This window comes from Centropristis striata, chromosome 15, assembly GCF_030273125.1.
Source record: "Centropristis striata isolate RG_2023a ecotype Rhode Island chromosome 15, C.striata_1.0, whole genome shotgun sequence".
In the NCBI taxonomy this organism is placed as follows: Eukaryota; Metazoa; Chordata; class Actinopteri; order Perciformes; family Serranidae; genus Centropristis; species Centropristis striata.
The window spans coordinates 28,015,085-28,031,022 of NC_081531.1; the positions used below are offsets into that span (position 1 = coordinate 28,015,085).

Genomic DNA, 15,938 nt, shown 5'->3' on the forward strand with positions numbered 1-15,938 from the left:
TGTAAAGCCTGTGTTTGTGTTTATTCATATACAGTCTATGGTTTGTACACTGTAAAGCCAGGACTTTACTGTAATAAATAGCTAATAATAACAGCTTTTTGTAATAGGCTATTACGGTAAAATTATATTAGCACTGTTGATTTCCCGTTTAAGATTGCCATTTTATTCCATATTTTATTTTATAAATAAAAAGTTTTCCCATCAAAAGAAACGCTGTTCTGCCATATAATTGACAAGAAAATACTTCATAAATGCCGCATGAATTAAAGATTTTACCATTAAATATTACAGTATATTTTTGTTACAGTTAGAAAAAGTATATTTACAAAAAATAACAATAAAATGATGGCTTGTATATATATATTACAGTATATATATTTTTATTTTATATTACAGTATATTTTTGCTACAAACACAGTGTCAGTGTATACATTTTTTTTTAGATGTAAAAAATACTGTTTTGGCTGATATATACATTTACGGTGTTTCATTGTTACTGAAATTGAATTAACTCATTTATAATTTTACGGTCTTTTACTGTCATGGTTTAGCAGTTTTTCACCGTAAAATCTACAGACATTTTTTTTACAGTGTCGGAAACAATGTCAACATTGTGTTTAGGTTTAAACACTTAAAACAATTACATTATCCTCATGTGAGAAATCTGAAAATACACATATGACTCAATTTTAAAGGTTAAATCTGACCGAGGTGCTACAATTATGCTTCCTGTTCAACTGGGGACTTTTATTGTCTTTCACTTTCTACATCCATCCTCTTTCTCCCATCATTTCCTTTATTTGCGTAAAGTGAGCATAAGTAATATTTCAAGAGGAATACTAAAATAACACCTATTACTGAATGCCACTTAGGAAACAAATAACTGCCTTTTTTTAATATAATATTTCTTTGCTTTTCTGCATGTGTCAAAAATGGTTACAATCTTAATTGCTTGGCTTCTTTGTGTTGCTTGCTTCATGTATACATAATGGTGGACACAGATGCTCCACCATTACCTCCGCCAATCGTTTGGTTTGTTTGTCTGTTTGTTAGCAGGAAAGAACTGGCCAGATTTTCATGAAACTTGAAGTGTGTTGCATGGGCCAAGGGAATTTTGGAGCAGATTAGAATCACAGGGCAGATGCACTAATTACTTTTCAATGTCATTAACATTGCAAGCCGGAGCATGGCCTTGGCAGAGGTCTGTAGCCTTCTCTCAGAGTGTCCTTCTACAATGTAGTTATGCTAATATTTTGCTGTTGCTCTACGGCTTGTGCACTGGCTTGAAAATGCCTTTGTTGTTAGTGTTGCTGTCTTTTTCATTAAAGTTAGTAATTAAGTTATCTAACTTAACTTGTCTTAAGTTAGTTAAAGTTTCTTATATGATGAAAAGAACGCTGTCTTTTGGGGGAAGAAGAAAGACAGCTAAACTTTTGTTTGTTGAGACATTCTGATCAATTACATTGCATAGAAATGAAATGAAAACCATAGATGAAACAAAACTTTTGAAGAGATTGTTCTAGAGAAGAAAAATATAGTCTTTTATATATCAAAACTATAGTTAAATGATATCCTCCTTTGCCAACCAGCCTTTATTGTCTGATATAGAAGCATTAACTTGGTGGTGGAACTTATTAAAATATTCTTTCTGATCTGCATTTCAACACATTAAGAGGCAGGTTTGTAATTTTTTCAGTTCTGTTAGCTTTATTCATTCCCTTTGTCATACTGGATATAAGTCCTTTACTAAAGTACCTTTTAATGTACTGATGCGGAGCACTTCATGTAAAAAAAAAATAATTTTCAGAGGGAATTCTGCATTGAAAAGACTAACATTGGAACGTACACACTTCATTTCTTTAACTCAAACTGCTGAAGCATCATATTAGTTTTGGGTAAAGCTTAGAAGCTAATTTTGCACAGAACAAGGTGTGTTTCTCTCTCCATCACTTCCAATGGAACCATACTGGGATCATTTAATGGCCCATATAAAGAGGAAGAATGATCCCACAATACAAAACACGATCCAGTATTCATGGGCACTTTGTTATTGTTTTTAGACTGACGTGAAAAATCAAAGTTGTCACTTTAAATTTGCCCATGTCATTATGACACAAACCATCTTTTTTTAGCTGAAAATATTTTTTCCTTTTGCCTTTCATCCCTCCACCACCTGCTATTGCAAGAAGCCTTAAAAACTTTAGTTTTCTGTGTGAAATATATAAAAAGTATCCCTTTTATTATGAAACCAAGGTGCAATCCAGTGTGCAAATACAATGCAGAGACTGATAAAATGTGTAAGGATTCTTTGCAATGGTGTCAGTCGCTTATGGTACTCAACCCACTGACATATACATGCAATACAGAGCTTTTAATTTGTATACATGTCTATGCCAATAGTATGTTTCAGAATATGCACTAGCTGACATTAATATAGTCATCATAAAATACTTTTTATACAACTTTACCTGAGCAAAGGTGAGTATTTCCAGGTGTTTCATAGCAATATTTTACAATTAAAACTGCCTTATTATCTTATGTTGCCTCTCTGTATATCAAAAAATTAATCCATAATGGGGGGAAATAGGCTACGATCACTTCTTCAAAATCCGTCAACAAACAGTTTAGCATGCTGCAGACCCTGACTGCTGAGTTCACTTCAGAGCTCAGCTCCCTCAGCAGATAGAAGGCCAGTAAATTATCCTTCCCAAGTGGGCATTACAGAGAGGGAAATAATCATTTAAGCAGATGGCGCATCAGCTCATAAGTGCAATAGATTATAAAATTAATGACCATTATCGTAACTTTGACAAAGAAAATCCTCTGGGTGACATTTACATAATCTGCCCCTGGGGAAAATAAAACAACGTTACTGATATCCCACTTATAGCTGCCTCCTTTTTTACTCTCCTTCCTATCTACATATCCATTTTATCTTCAGTCATAACATGACTAAAATGCAGATTCACTTACATTTATTCAAGAATGCATCACCTACAGAATGGAAAACATTTTTTTTTTCACACCTTTTTTGAGACATCTGTTGTTGTCAGTTATGAGACATCAAAACACTGAGTGATCGTCTACGCCCCGTGATGATTTGATGTTTTCCTTGTCTTTCGCAATAAATTGAAAATTTCCACGTGGCCCTTGACCTCTAAATGTCACACAGACAGTTTCCTTTTCTCTTTATATCCTCTCTACGTTTATTACATCCTCTGCACAGAAAGGTACACCTTTTGTTCCTCAGTTGCGCAATCGCTTTTTTATCTCATCAGAGGGAAATTGCGCAAAGCTTCTTTATTATTGAAGGTGACATCGTTTTCATTCATGCAGATAGTAACAGACACGTTTTTGTCTGCCTCATCTTGTTGGTCGCTCTCCTGGCTAAAGCTGCTGATCCTCTACCTCTGAGAACTGCGTGGACAAACTCCCATTACTACAAGCTTTCCTTTCCTCGTTCTCCTGCTCTATTTTCCACCCTCTACTTCGCCCGTCCTCCCTCCTCCTCATTCCCTCCCAACCCACATTCTCTCCATCCACCCTTTCTCTTTCCAGCTCCTCCGTCTCTTGGGCGATCTGTTGACTGTTCAGGTAGATGCTGCTCTGTGAAACCATGGTGCTGGTGTCTCTGGGAGGAAGGTGAGCGTCCATGTCTGCCTCCATCTCAAAGAAAGCGTTAGCAGAGGGAGGGAAGTGGACCGGCATCTCGTCTTGAAGTTTGTTCCGTCCCTGAGCGTGGTTTTGCTGATATCGGTTCTTCTTTATGCGCTTCTTTGCCACCTTTATATCCAGTGAGGCATAGTTGACATCAGGCTCCAAAGGCTGTTCAGACAACAGAGACAAACTGTGTTGTTAAAGCGGCAGCATTATGCACAAGTTTTATATTTAATATGTTCAACCTTGTGGTTCAAAGTCTCATGTAATTCTGTAAGTCTAGTTTATTTTTAGAACATGCCGTGCCTAATTGTGTTTATTGGTTCACAGTTTCTCTGACCACAATATTTATGGTGTGTGCTGCCTTCCGTTTTGAAAGCAAACCTGCCTGGTCTGCAGATGTATTTTTACACCAAATGCATACGGATATAGTTCAGTGTGAAACAAATATAATTGAATGTGTATGTGCTATTTCTACTTCAAGCTTGTGAAACAATTTTGTTGTTTGAAGCACTTTTTTTAAAGTGCTATATAAACTAATTTGACCTTGACCTAGAAAATCAGCATTTACAAAATGCAGTGAAGCCGCTGCACTGTTTAGAATATAATTATAGCAAGTAAACAACTCCCAAACCCAGTTTTTTTTGCTTATTTACCTTTTTATTCATATTCCATATTGGAGATGCAACACTTTAGAGGATTGACCCTCTGAGCACCATGCATAATTCATTATAATTTAATATCCTAGAATATATTTCACACAGAAACACGTGCAAGTCTTGCATAAAAAAAGAAAGAAAAAGAAAGTTATTAGCTTCAACGGTACACAGAAGCATGTCTTCGGCATGTTTTTGTGTCACACTCTGCCCTAATACTGTCACTCCTGACACATAATATCAAATGTATGATAGAATAATTCAAATGATGCATTACATAACCACATCAGTAGTGTTAACATAGAGACAAAGCGGTTACCTTCATCCGATCTCTGGTGTGTTGCACGGTCATCATCTCATAGCAAACCTCTGCAGAATCTGAACGAGCAAGACACACAATTTTAGATTAATATTCTGCTAACCACAGCAGACACACATTAATCACATGAATGAGAAAATAGAAGAATCTAGATTTTTTTGAAAGAAGCTCAACTACTGAATAATTTACAACAAACAACACGGCTCCATTTTGGAAATATAAATTATTTTAATAGTAGCTGAAAAAGGAATTCCAGTTTCATCTAAATACATTTATTTTTGCATGTATAGTGAGTGTAAACTGCATGGAATTAATCAAAATCAACCTATAATAGCTTGTTTATTACATGACGCCGAGGAAAAAGAAAATGATCAAATTAAATTATTAAAAAACAAACTGTGTTGCCAAATCATGTAAATACATAAAAATGTTTAATTAAACTGGCATTACAAGGAAAGTAAAATAATTTTTTTCTTTATTATTATATATTTTTTAAAGGTAACAGAACGTAGCTGTGAGCTCACCTCTTCTGTCTGAGCTGATGTTGCCGTAGATTGGATTTTCCTGCTGCTCGTGATCATTTGGCTGATTTTCCTGCTGCTCATCACGATTAAGGTTATAAAAATGATGTCCTTCCTCCTGTGACGGCCTTCGACAAGATGGGGATGAACAATTTCACACTTTATTTCCATAATAATGCTATTTCGTAGATCACAAAGGATAAAAAATAATGCTGAAAAATTAAGATGTGACTGAAAGTGATTGTGGGCAGTATTACACACATTTTTTAACATAATTAAAAAGTAAAAAAAAGCTTACCTTTCTCCTGTATAAATGTGTGTGAAGCAGCACCCGTCTTTGTCTGTGTTAACAAAATATTTAGCAATTAATAGAACACCCTGTTGCTTTTGTAAAAGCTGAGAAGTATAGAAAAGCAAAAATTTTACATATAACCATACCTTTGCATGAAGATGCTTTTCGTCGGATGCATAAGATGACATTGAGACACAAAGAGACAAACAAGGCCAGAGATAACAGCACAAAACCCGCCACTACAGGGGAATCTGAAGAGAAACACAAACTGACTATTAACACCTGTTAAACTTCTGTCCCTTGGAATATAAAAAATTACGAGTTTCTAAAATTTACATTATCATCAGCTATCATTTATACAACTTGGATTTCCCCTCTGTACATCTCAATAACAAAGAAGATAAAACAATTTTAAGATGATAAATTTAATGAAAAACAAAGTTGCAGCCATTAAAGTATGGCCATATATCTACTGTATGCTTTATCTAAATATGTTCTTTATATATATATAATCTAGTGGCTAAATTCAAATTTTTTTAATGACATTATTGTTCAATTGAAGTACGTACTGTACTAATTTTAGCCCAACATTACTGACAAATTTCACAGAAAAGTCATTCTCCCAACTGTAACCACAGTTTTTAATTTATATATTTTAATGTCTGTTAGTAAAATTAATGTTTTTGATTAAAAAGTGTTACAAGTCAGAAATCAAGTGTGCCGCACGTGGTGTGATAACTGTACGTGCTGTGACATCATGAAAATGTTATATGTGGATACACTACGATAAATAGAGCAATATACAAACATAACTTATGATTATTAAGTTATTGTTTAGTTTCACCTTTTATTCTATGACATACGCTTCAGAAATGATTTCCTGTTTTTGTGGTGAAAGTAATGTTTTGCCGAATTAAGCGATACATTAACACGGATGTAGAATGTATAATAAATCTTAATTTAATTAAGAGTTTAAAAAGTTGTTCTGATCTCACCTGCCATATTCCAGCCGTCTTGAACAAAACTTGTTGTGTGTCTGACGTGCTTGCTCTCAGGGTACAAGACATCACAGTGTTTAGTCAGCGAGGTGTGCTACACTGTAGTCTATTTTTACTTTGCCTTGGTTACCTCTCTCTTGTCACAGTGCTTTGAAAACTGGCTGCTCTTCAGTTACAAACAGGAAGCAATGTAACCTCATTCTGAGGCACACAGTCTCATCCCATTGTGAGGTGCAGCATGATCTCGAATAGATCGCCATATTGCTGTCGAAAGATTATAAATACCTGTTAGCAACTGCAGCATTTATTTATTATTATAATAAAATGTCAGCACACAAACAAACAAGCAAAAAAAGCAATTGGAATGCAAAAAAAGTGCACCCTAAATTTGTCAGCTAAGAATTTCAAAATGTTTTGTAAATGTAAAAAGTTTCAACCCCTATTTTTAGATATGATTTACTCTATCTGAACCCTAAAACCAAGGCTTAATCCTAGATTAAATAGCAACGCTTGAAGTAACCATCTTCTGAGACTCTTCTGAGAGGCTTTATATATTCTACAGGTTGAGTGTGTGCACAGAGTATCAGAGTTGTGTATATCTAAAAAGTACATCATGCACACACGGTACAGTGTGGTTTTTGCTGCTGTGGTTGGAAAATTAGAAGAAAAGAAAAGCAGTTAAAGGGTTGACACACTTGATACACATGAATTGTACACAAATGATCTCCATTTCACTAACTGTGACACTGCTGCCATCAACTAGCTGGAACTTTGTTGAATTAGGTCAGTTACTTTAAAGGGTATGAATACTAATGCAATCATTTATTTTACTTTATATATTTTTAATTAATTGATACTACTTTTTAAAAATCTGTTTTCACGTTGATATTAAAGAGGGTTTTTTTGCAAATTATTTTTAAAAAGGCCAAATTATATCAACCATGATTTCATGTGTAAAAGCAACAAAAGGGTTAAAAAATCCAAGGGGTATGAATACTTTTGCAAGCCGATGTATGTGCGTACGTGTGTATGAAAAAAACCATCACTGAGGGTCCACTTTATTTAATGTGAAACAGCTTTTATTAGCAATGTAAATTATTTAGCAACACAAAAAAAAAAAAAAAAAAACACAAACAGAAAAAACAAATAAAATCAAAATAATATTAACAAAGCTATTGTTAACACTCACTTCCTATGTGTGTGTGTGTGTGTGTGTGTGTGTGTCCCGAGGTTGTTGATTTTGTTTGCCATTTAGCACATGTGGTTTGTGGTTTAAGCCCAGAAGCTCAAGTGTCACTCTGTGGTACATGTGGACAACAGTGGTCTTTGATATAAAGTCGCCTGTCAATTTACAGCATCAGCACTAAACAGCTAAATCATTCGGCCTCTGGTCAATAAATCCTGAAGTAAATCAGCCATATAGTTACAACAGTTTTATTTATTTATGCAAATACACAATGCTTATTTACTGATACATAAAACAATAGCTTGGACATTATTAGAAAGACACCCTTAATGTATATAACATTGCAAGACTGTAATTTAAGAAAAGGTAGTACTAGGGGGTTAGTTTTGCAAAATTCAGGTAATTCTTAACGTTGGAAACTTTCCATGGGAATTAAGGTGAATAAACCGGAAATTTACAAAAATTAAGGTTGACCCATTAACAGGGAACCTAAATATTGTCGGGGAAAATATATTTCAGCATAATCTTGACCTAAACAACCAGATTTCATGCAAGTACACTTGAATATCTGCTATTCCTCAATCACATGCACATAGCACACAGCTTACTGCAGGGCTGCTGAGGCCACGCCCCCCACTGAGGCCACGCCTCTTACATGCACTGTGACTGATCACATGTTCAACTCATTTACATGTTGAATGGGCCTTTTGGGGATTTTTGGAGGGGGGGGGGGGGGTCATTTTACATTACATTACATGTCATTTAGCAGATGCTTTTGTCCAAAGCGACTTACAATAAGTAAGTATTGTAACACTATACATTTTCACTTACTTTTTCAATGGGTGGGTCGGGGGATGAATTTTTTTTTTTTTTTTTTATATATTTCCAAATTCCCCAGCTTAACTTCCCATGGAAAGTTTCTGGACATTTTCCAACCCTTTGCAACCCTCCTTACAGTGTAATAGCTTAAAATAAGTTCAGGGTCAAAGTAAACCAGCTTCTTTTTCATTATTGTGAAAATTGAATACATTTTATCTCAAACAAATAATGTACAACATATACAATGGTATAGAATCCACCACACTCACTCCAGATATACATACAACCAACATTTGAACCACAATTCTGTATGCAACCAAGGCAGCTTACACTGTATCCCCACAAGCACTACATGCTGCCATTACACTGAATATTGATAAACATTTGTTTCATATCTTTAAGTTCTGCTACCGAGTTACACCTTGAAGTGGGGAAATGCTGTGTTGAAATCTCACTGTGTCTTGCAGATGTGTACTTGACTGGAGGGGGAGGGGGTTTGAACGGAGGAGGCAGATCCATCCTACAGAGAGAAAGAGAGAGAGAGATCACAAATAATGACTGCAGATAATAGATCATGTGCATCTATCTGAAAATAAGAGATAGCAGGTTCACCTGGTGCATGACCCTGAATAAGTGCATGCAGGTGTAGAGAAAAGTTGCATGGATAGATAATGAGAGTTTTACCTTTCCCTTATAATTTGTCTCCTGTAGAGGAAGCCGACCAAGGCGATCAATAGCAGGATTGGAACGATGATTAACACCAACAACAGATGACTCCGTACAGCAGCAGCATCTGAGAGGCAGATTCAGAGAGGGGGAAAGTGTCATTTTGGAGGACAGCAACAAGCTAAAGATGTGTTCCTGAGATATTGATCAGCTTACGCTGGTGAAACCCAGCAGACTCCAGCAAATATTGATGACAAATATAAAGCTGCAAAACTTTTTGCCTTTAGGCAGAAAAGTGTGTCCTGCCGTCCTCCCCCTCAACTGGGCGCACTCAGAAGATGAGACTCCTTTTAACGAGATTTCTACCTTGAAAAAGCCTCTAGCCCGAGGCTGAGGAAACTGCAATCTGCAAAGCCTCCACATGTGATGAAGATGCAGATGGTGGAGGCAGAGAAACTGCAGCTGTTATTCATCTGTAGCTTTTTTTAAGGGGGGCCTTGCCTGTCGAGCATTCAGCTCTGTTGTCTGTAGTTCTTTGCTGCTTTTAGACAATTTTTATTGTTTACTCTCCGGCACTGCTGCAGCTCGCCTCACTTCAATAGCCACAAACTAACCGCGCTGTTGGCAGTCCTCAGAGCAAATAATGTGCCCAAAACAATCTGAGAGCATCACTAAAAGCCTATTTTAGGGAAACAAAGAGGTGTTGAATGATTCAGCATCTCAGACAAAGGCTATGGAAATGCATAATGTAACACATTGCTGAGCATATTTTGTATTTTTTAGATCAGTGATTTCTAACCTTTTTGGTCTAAGATACCCCCACTGCCACATACTGTATGCCTTCCTCCATTCCCAATGTACCAAATGTATAACACTATTCATAAAAGTGGATATTGTTAACTTTTTGGTCAGCAAACTACTTCTACTGCTGCTGCTTTAAGTGAAACTGAATGTTTGTAATTGTGTTTTATGGCAAGTTACTTAAAGTTAGCCATTTCAACCTTTTATCCAATAGCCAACTTTAAATTCCTATACCATTTATCAAATATAGTTGCTTTTATCTCACTATTTTGACCACTTCTTGAAAACTTTAAGCTACTTATTAAAACTGTGTATTCAGTACTTTCAGTGAACTAATTAAACCGTTTATCCATTAATTCAGCTAATCATTGGAATTATTTACTATTCTTTTTTTAGCTATTTATTTTCACCATTTTACATTTCACTAAATGTAAATATACACTTTGGAACTCACTCGCCAAGTATTTTTCATACACTTTTAACTGCAACATGTAGTGTTCAGGCGTTACAGTTGACCTAATGTTTATATGTGAATCTATTCTTTTATTTATTACTTTTTTCCCCCTCATTATTTGAATTTCTCTAGAATCTTTCTACTCCCTGGCAACTGCTCACAAGGACCTCTAGTTTGGAATTACTGTGTCAGATAATGGTCACAGATTATATTCTAGAAATGTTCCAATCGTGTGAGGGGAAAGTGAGAAAAACAAGAATTTACCAACATTGATCAATTCAATTATTACCTTCATTCTCAATGATTATGGTTGTATTTCCGGTGCTCAGGGTTGGGGTTGCACCAGGATTGACTCCCGTGGACTCATTTCTCTTCTCCTGTGATGATCCGGTCACCTTATCACCATAACTGAATGTTGTGGTTGTGTTGCTGGGCATTGACTCGGTGTGTGTGGCCGGGGATGACGTGCCACTGATACGTGTCAGATTTGTTACAGAGGTCGTATGCTCTCTTGAGTTTGGGTTATCAGCCGTTGCATCTGTACTCCTGGTACAAGTTGGGCTGCTGTCAGTGGATGAAAGCTCAGTGGTCGCTGATGTGGTGCGTCCGCTGTCTGCTGATTCGATCAATCCCTCTTCAGTTATATTCGAGTGCGGTGGCACTGTCACTAGATCTGAAAGTAGCAAAACAAGGAAGTCTACAAATAAATAAGCTGTCAGAAACAGGGTACTGTACTGTTTTGATGTTGTCACAGCATCATAAACGTACTTTCTTGGAGCTCCACAGTGCTCACAAAAATAAAAATACCTGCACTGTATCATCTGTACATGTTACCAGCATTAAGGACAAGCTTTTTGCAATAAGTTAATTAAGAATTTAATTAAGAAAATTGAGACCACTCTAAGCTTAGCATAGCATAACGTTTGGAGATAGATTTAGCTCTGTCCAAAGGTCACAATATCAGCCAAAGCACCTCAAAAGTGATGTTAAGACAAGAGAACTGTGAAACCGACAAGAAGTTGTTTTATAGGAAGGTGTGGTAACTTCCTGGTTCCCTGGTAACTGCTCCCAGCTAAAAAAAATTGTTTCGATTTCTGTACCCTTTTCCAAATATGTTGAACCGTTCTTTTAACAAGTTTCACATTGACGCGCTGAAAGTAGAGTAGGAACTATAAGCAATGCACAACAAAACTTTAAAATGCCCAGTGCACAGTTGTACATCATTAAAACATGGACCGGGTTGGCATTTATGAGCGCTTGGTGCATAATCAATAGGTAGAATAAGATGAGGAGCTCATTCAAGAACCTGGACTGTGAAGCCATGGACACGGTTCCTGGAGCACAGGTGTGGGCATGACTTGCAAATTCAACGGCATGACTTGCAAATTCAACGGCACGATGTATATATATATATATATATATATATATATATATATATATATATATATTCTTAACTAATGAGTACATTTAATCCATAGTGCGTCACTTGTTTCATTTGTTTTCTACCCTGCGTACTGCCTGACATATACAAGGAGAGATCCATTATTATTCTCATCTCACATTCTCCTAAGAGACCGTCTGAGAGGAGAATCAAATGCAATCCAACTCTGCTACACAATGTGATCTGAAACAATGCTGTGTCCATTTCTAGTAGCTTTTCTCAGTAGTTTTTAACCTTCATTTGAGCTGTACTACTCCAATCCGTCCAACAGATTGTGCTCTCACCCCATGACACAATTCACAGTCTGCTGAGTGTGTTTATTCTTGTGGTTTGAAGGTAGAAAGAAAGGCAGAACAGAAAGCGACTTCTGACGTCTGTGTGGTTTTTTCTTCTGCTGCATATTGAATTTCTCGTGAGAAACACAGGAAGACGAAGCAGACAGCCGGGGATTATTTTCTTGCCTAAGCAACAGCCCACTCATAGAAGCTGTATCACCAGTGGGGGCAGACAACATGCAGTGTGGTTGTTTTACAATTTAAAAAACTGAATACTGTCTTAGTCATGCTCGGTTCAGTATTCACCCTTATAATCCCAAAGGGCAATTGATTTGCAGCAAATGCGAGTTTCCCTCAAAGTTTTGTAGTTGCCAATTTATTCACAGTTTGCTGGCAGCTTTAAAATCCTTTGAATCTCTCTCTTTCCTTTCAGCTAATTAAAAATTAAAATTGAGTGAGCTACAGTATAATAACAAAAGTCAAGTATCAGCTCTCTGGTCCAGTGCAGTTTATTAAGTCACTTAGTCTCTCGGGCCCTCTGCGAGATTGTTAATCCAGCCCTGAGGAAATGCTGAAATTGAATGCGACACAAAAAGAGAAAAAGAAACGAAGAGGCTCACCTGTCCTTAAGCTTGTGGTTGCCGTTCGCACAGTGATGATAAACTCTTTATGCAGTCTTTTGTTTCCTGTGTTGACAGTCAGTGTGTAAACCCCAGTGTGAGCCTCAGTCACACACCACAGCTCCAGAGATTCATTCTCTGACACCAACATCTTGTTCTGGAGCAAAACAAGATTATGTCGCACATAAATACCTTTCATTATGAAAATGTTTTGTTTTTCTGTAGGTTTTCATGTCCGAGGTAATCTTGATTTTTTGAATAAAAATGATCTTTGTCAGGGCTGATTAACTGTTACCTTGGTCCACTTGTACTGCACATCAGGGAATGCTCTGCACTGAATGGTCACATTGTCTCCAGCGTGGACCTCAACAGTGCTATTCACATCACACATTATTTTAACATCATCTAAAAAGGGAGAAAAAGGGAGATTTATTTGGATTGACAACATGATAATGCTTGCGTAAAACATCGGTAAACGGCTACAGTAAGCAAAAGATTACTGTCAGATGCAGTACATGTGAGCAGCACCTTCTGTAATTGTCTGCTGCCCCTGTTTTATTCATGACACCCTTCACTTCGTCTACACATGAAAAGAAGATAAGAGTGTATTGTGCCTGCGTCACTGGACAACTCAAAGACTGATGAGGAAACAGAACTAGGCCAAACTGAGGGGTGAAAATAAATGGCGAATAAAGTTCTGACGTGTTTTTGAAATGATTACATACATTTGCTCAGATGTAAATAACTGCAGAGACTGGCTAAGGAGTGGAGCTCTGATGCAATCAGAAGTAACATAAAATATATGCATTGGACAATAAAATAGCAAGTTACTGCACATCTCTATTCAAATATAAATTCCTGTGAGCGTCTGGTTGCATGTTCTTGCCTTCGTCTTACCTTTGATCACCAGCACTGTTTTTTTTTTTTTTACAGATGAAGCCAAAAGGAAATGTTGCAATGTCAGAAATATATATACCACTGTCCCATTTTTCCTCCTTAAAAAAGTGTAGATATGAGCCATTTGAGGTGTTTTGCAAGGTGATATTAGGCCTAAACAGATGGAGTAAACCAGAGCCAGCTTTTCCGTCTGGTTCTTGTTCCACTCCATACTGACAATCTTAAAACCAGTACTGTCATTTACAGTACAGGGTAAGGTAACGTTCTGGCCCACAACTCCCTCCAACTTTTCATTATGGAACACCTCAACATCCTGCAGAACTAGGCCAAACAGATGGATTGAAATAAATGGTAAATGAAGTTCTGTGATGTGTTTTTGAAATGATTACATACATTTGCTCAGATGTAAATAACTGCAGAGACTGGCTAAGGAGTGGAGCTCTGATGCAATCAGAAGTAATATAAAATATATGCACTGGACAATAAGATAGGAATTTTAATGTAATTTGGCAAGTTACTGCACATCTCTATTCAAATATAAGTTCCTGTGAGTGTCTGGTTGCATGTTCTTGCGTTCATCTTACCTTTGATCACCAGCACTGTTTTTCTAGTGATGGAGCCGTAAGGAAAAGTTGCAAAGTCGCAAATATATATACCACTGTCCCATTTTTCCACCTTAAAAAGGTGTAGATAGGAGCCATTTGAGGTGTTTTGCATGGTGACATTAGGCCAAAACAGATGGAGTCCAAAACCTCTGGAATACAGAGCCAGCTTTTCCGACTTGTTCTTGTTCCACTCAATACTGACGATCTTGAGACCAGTACTGTCATTTACAGTACAGGGTAAGGTAACGTTCTGGCCCACAACTGCTTCCAGCTTCTCATAATGGAACACCTCAACATCCTGGCGCCCTGTCAAGCACATCAGATAGCATTGGCAGCAAGAAAAGTGAGGAGACAAAATCTCTTACACTTTGAAGTTGATAATACAGACTGCAGTCCGCTGGGATGCAGGCAGATACAATCACAGCATTATACTGAGGCAGCTTGCCACACCATAAGCCAATACACATTTCAAACCCATGGTGAATATCCCATCCTCGCTTATGTATTATATGAGCAACAGCACATGTAGTTCAGGATTACCTTGTGTAATAGAGGCAAGGAGCAGGAGAGAGAAGGCCGTTCCCAAGGCACCTCCAGCCATGTCTGAGCTCCCCAAACTCATTACGATCAATCAGGCTGAATCCATTGAGGGATTCAGTGAAGACAGAAAGAATAGAGTGTCGACTGAGGTTAAAGAGTTGGATAGAGACTGTGAGACAGAGAACAGGATGACCTATCTATACAGGAAGCCACACAGACTGAGTCATCTGTGTAGTGCTGTAGCTTTGCGGTAAAAACCTCAGCTGCAAAGAAGTGTTGTATGATAGACATAAATCTCACAGTGCTTATCATATCTCATGTTTAGTTGGGACTTACAAGATGTGGAGAAATGACACATCAGAGTTTAGATTACAGTACCGATTTAAAAGATCCAGGAAGAAAAATGTCAAGGGACATGGTTGTAGCAATGGAGTCAACATGGAGACAGTGTGGGGAGTACCAGTGGCCTACTGGTAGAGCATTTTGTTCTCTCTCGCAGGGCTGCTAGAATAAAATGTCATTTTGTTCTTGCAGCCCTGCAAGAGCGAACTTGCAGAGTATGTATATATTAGCCTTTAGTGACAAAATGCACTGCAAACACAAGTTAACGTTAAAGATACTTTCAGGAGTTTCATACGGTGGCCCTGAGAGCTCACAGCGCTGCAACTTATGAAAACACATGCAACTACACAAAACACAAGCAAATTGAGAAAACATCTTCATCAATTTGACAACAAAAACCCAGCATTCAGAAAACACGCTGCAAAAACCACACAACTAAATAAGAAAAAATGCTGCAAATTGACCACAACACAACATAAGTGTTTCCTGAGAACACTTAAAAGTGATGCACACATCTGGACATGCTTGTGATATTATCACGGTATTTCAAGATAATAATAATTTCACTTTATAACGTTATAATGATCATAGCGTGCTAACGTTAGCCGGAGATCGATAGCCTTCTAGCGTTGGCGAGCTAGCAAGACCAAGACCAACTTGTGCCATTGAGAGAGACCAACTAAAACCTGTATCATTCATTTAGTTTATTTGTTTAATTGCAATGTGATTGATACGGGCTAGCGGGCTAACACTAGCGGGCCAACACTATATATCACGTTATAAAATGAAAATATCATCATGAAATAACATGATCATTTCACGTTATAATGTCATTAAGTGAAATTATCA

The 15,938-nt window shown here is 37.2% G+C and overlaps 1 protein-coding gene and 1 long non-coding RNA gene across 2 annotated transcripts; both read right to left on the bottom strand.

The window, feature by feature from the left end:
* Positions 1–5,196: 5,196 nt before the first annotated feature.
* On the bottom strand, positions 5,197–5,676 carry LOC131986821 (uncharacterized). Its single transcript, XR_009395710.1, has 3 exons — positions 5,592–5,676; positions 5,452–5,494; positions 5,197–5,281 (listed from the first exon to the last, which is right to left on the bottom strand). It is a non-coding gene; the product is annotated as an uncharacterized LOC131986821 (long non-coding RNA).
* Positions 5,677–7,689: 2,013 nt separating this feature from the next.
* On the bottom strand, positions 7,690–14,829 carry si:ch1073-15f19.2 (T-cell surface protein tactile). Its single transcript, XM_059351949.1, has 7 exons — positions 14,748–14,829; positions 14,187–14,513; positions 13,001–13,110; positions 12,706–12,862; positions 10,659–11,042; positions 9,133–9,241; positions 7,690–8,968 (listed from the first exon to the last, which is right to left on the bottom strand). Exons 1-7 carry the CDS (start codon positions 14,827–14,829, stop codon positions 8,797–8,799), a joined length of 1,341 nt encoding a protein of 446 aa, XP_059207932.1. The 3' UTR covers positions 7,690–8,796.
* Between the last annotated feature and the right edge of the window lie 1,109 nt (positions 14,830–15,938).

What these genes read in the sequence shown, in the direction of transcription:
- si:ch1073-15f19.2 (XM_059351949.1), bottom strand. Translation starts at nt 14,829, where the DNA reads ATGAGTTTGGGGAGCTCAGACATGGCTGGAGGTGCCTTGGGAACGGCC. An exon ending in CCTTGCCTCTATTACACAAG is followed by an intron (nt 14,514 to 14,747) that starts GTAATCCTGAAC and finishes TGTGCTTGACAG; the next exon opens with GGCGCCAGGATGTTGAGGTG. An exon ending in CATAATCATTGAGAATGAAG is followed by an intron (nt 9,242 to 10,658) that starts GTAATAATTGAA and finishes TCTGCCTCTCAG; the next exon opens with ATGCTGCTGCTGTACGGAGT.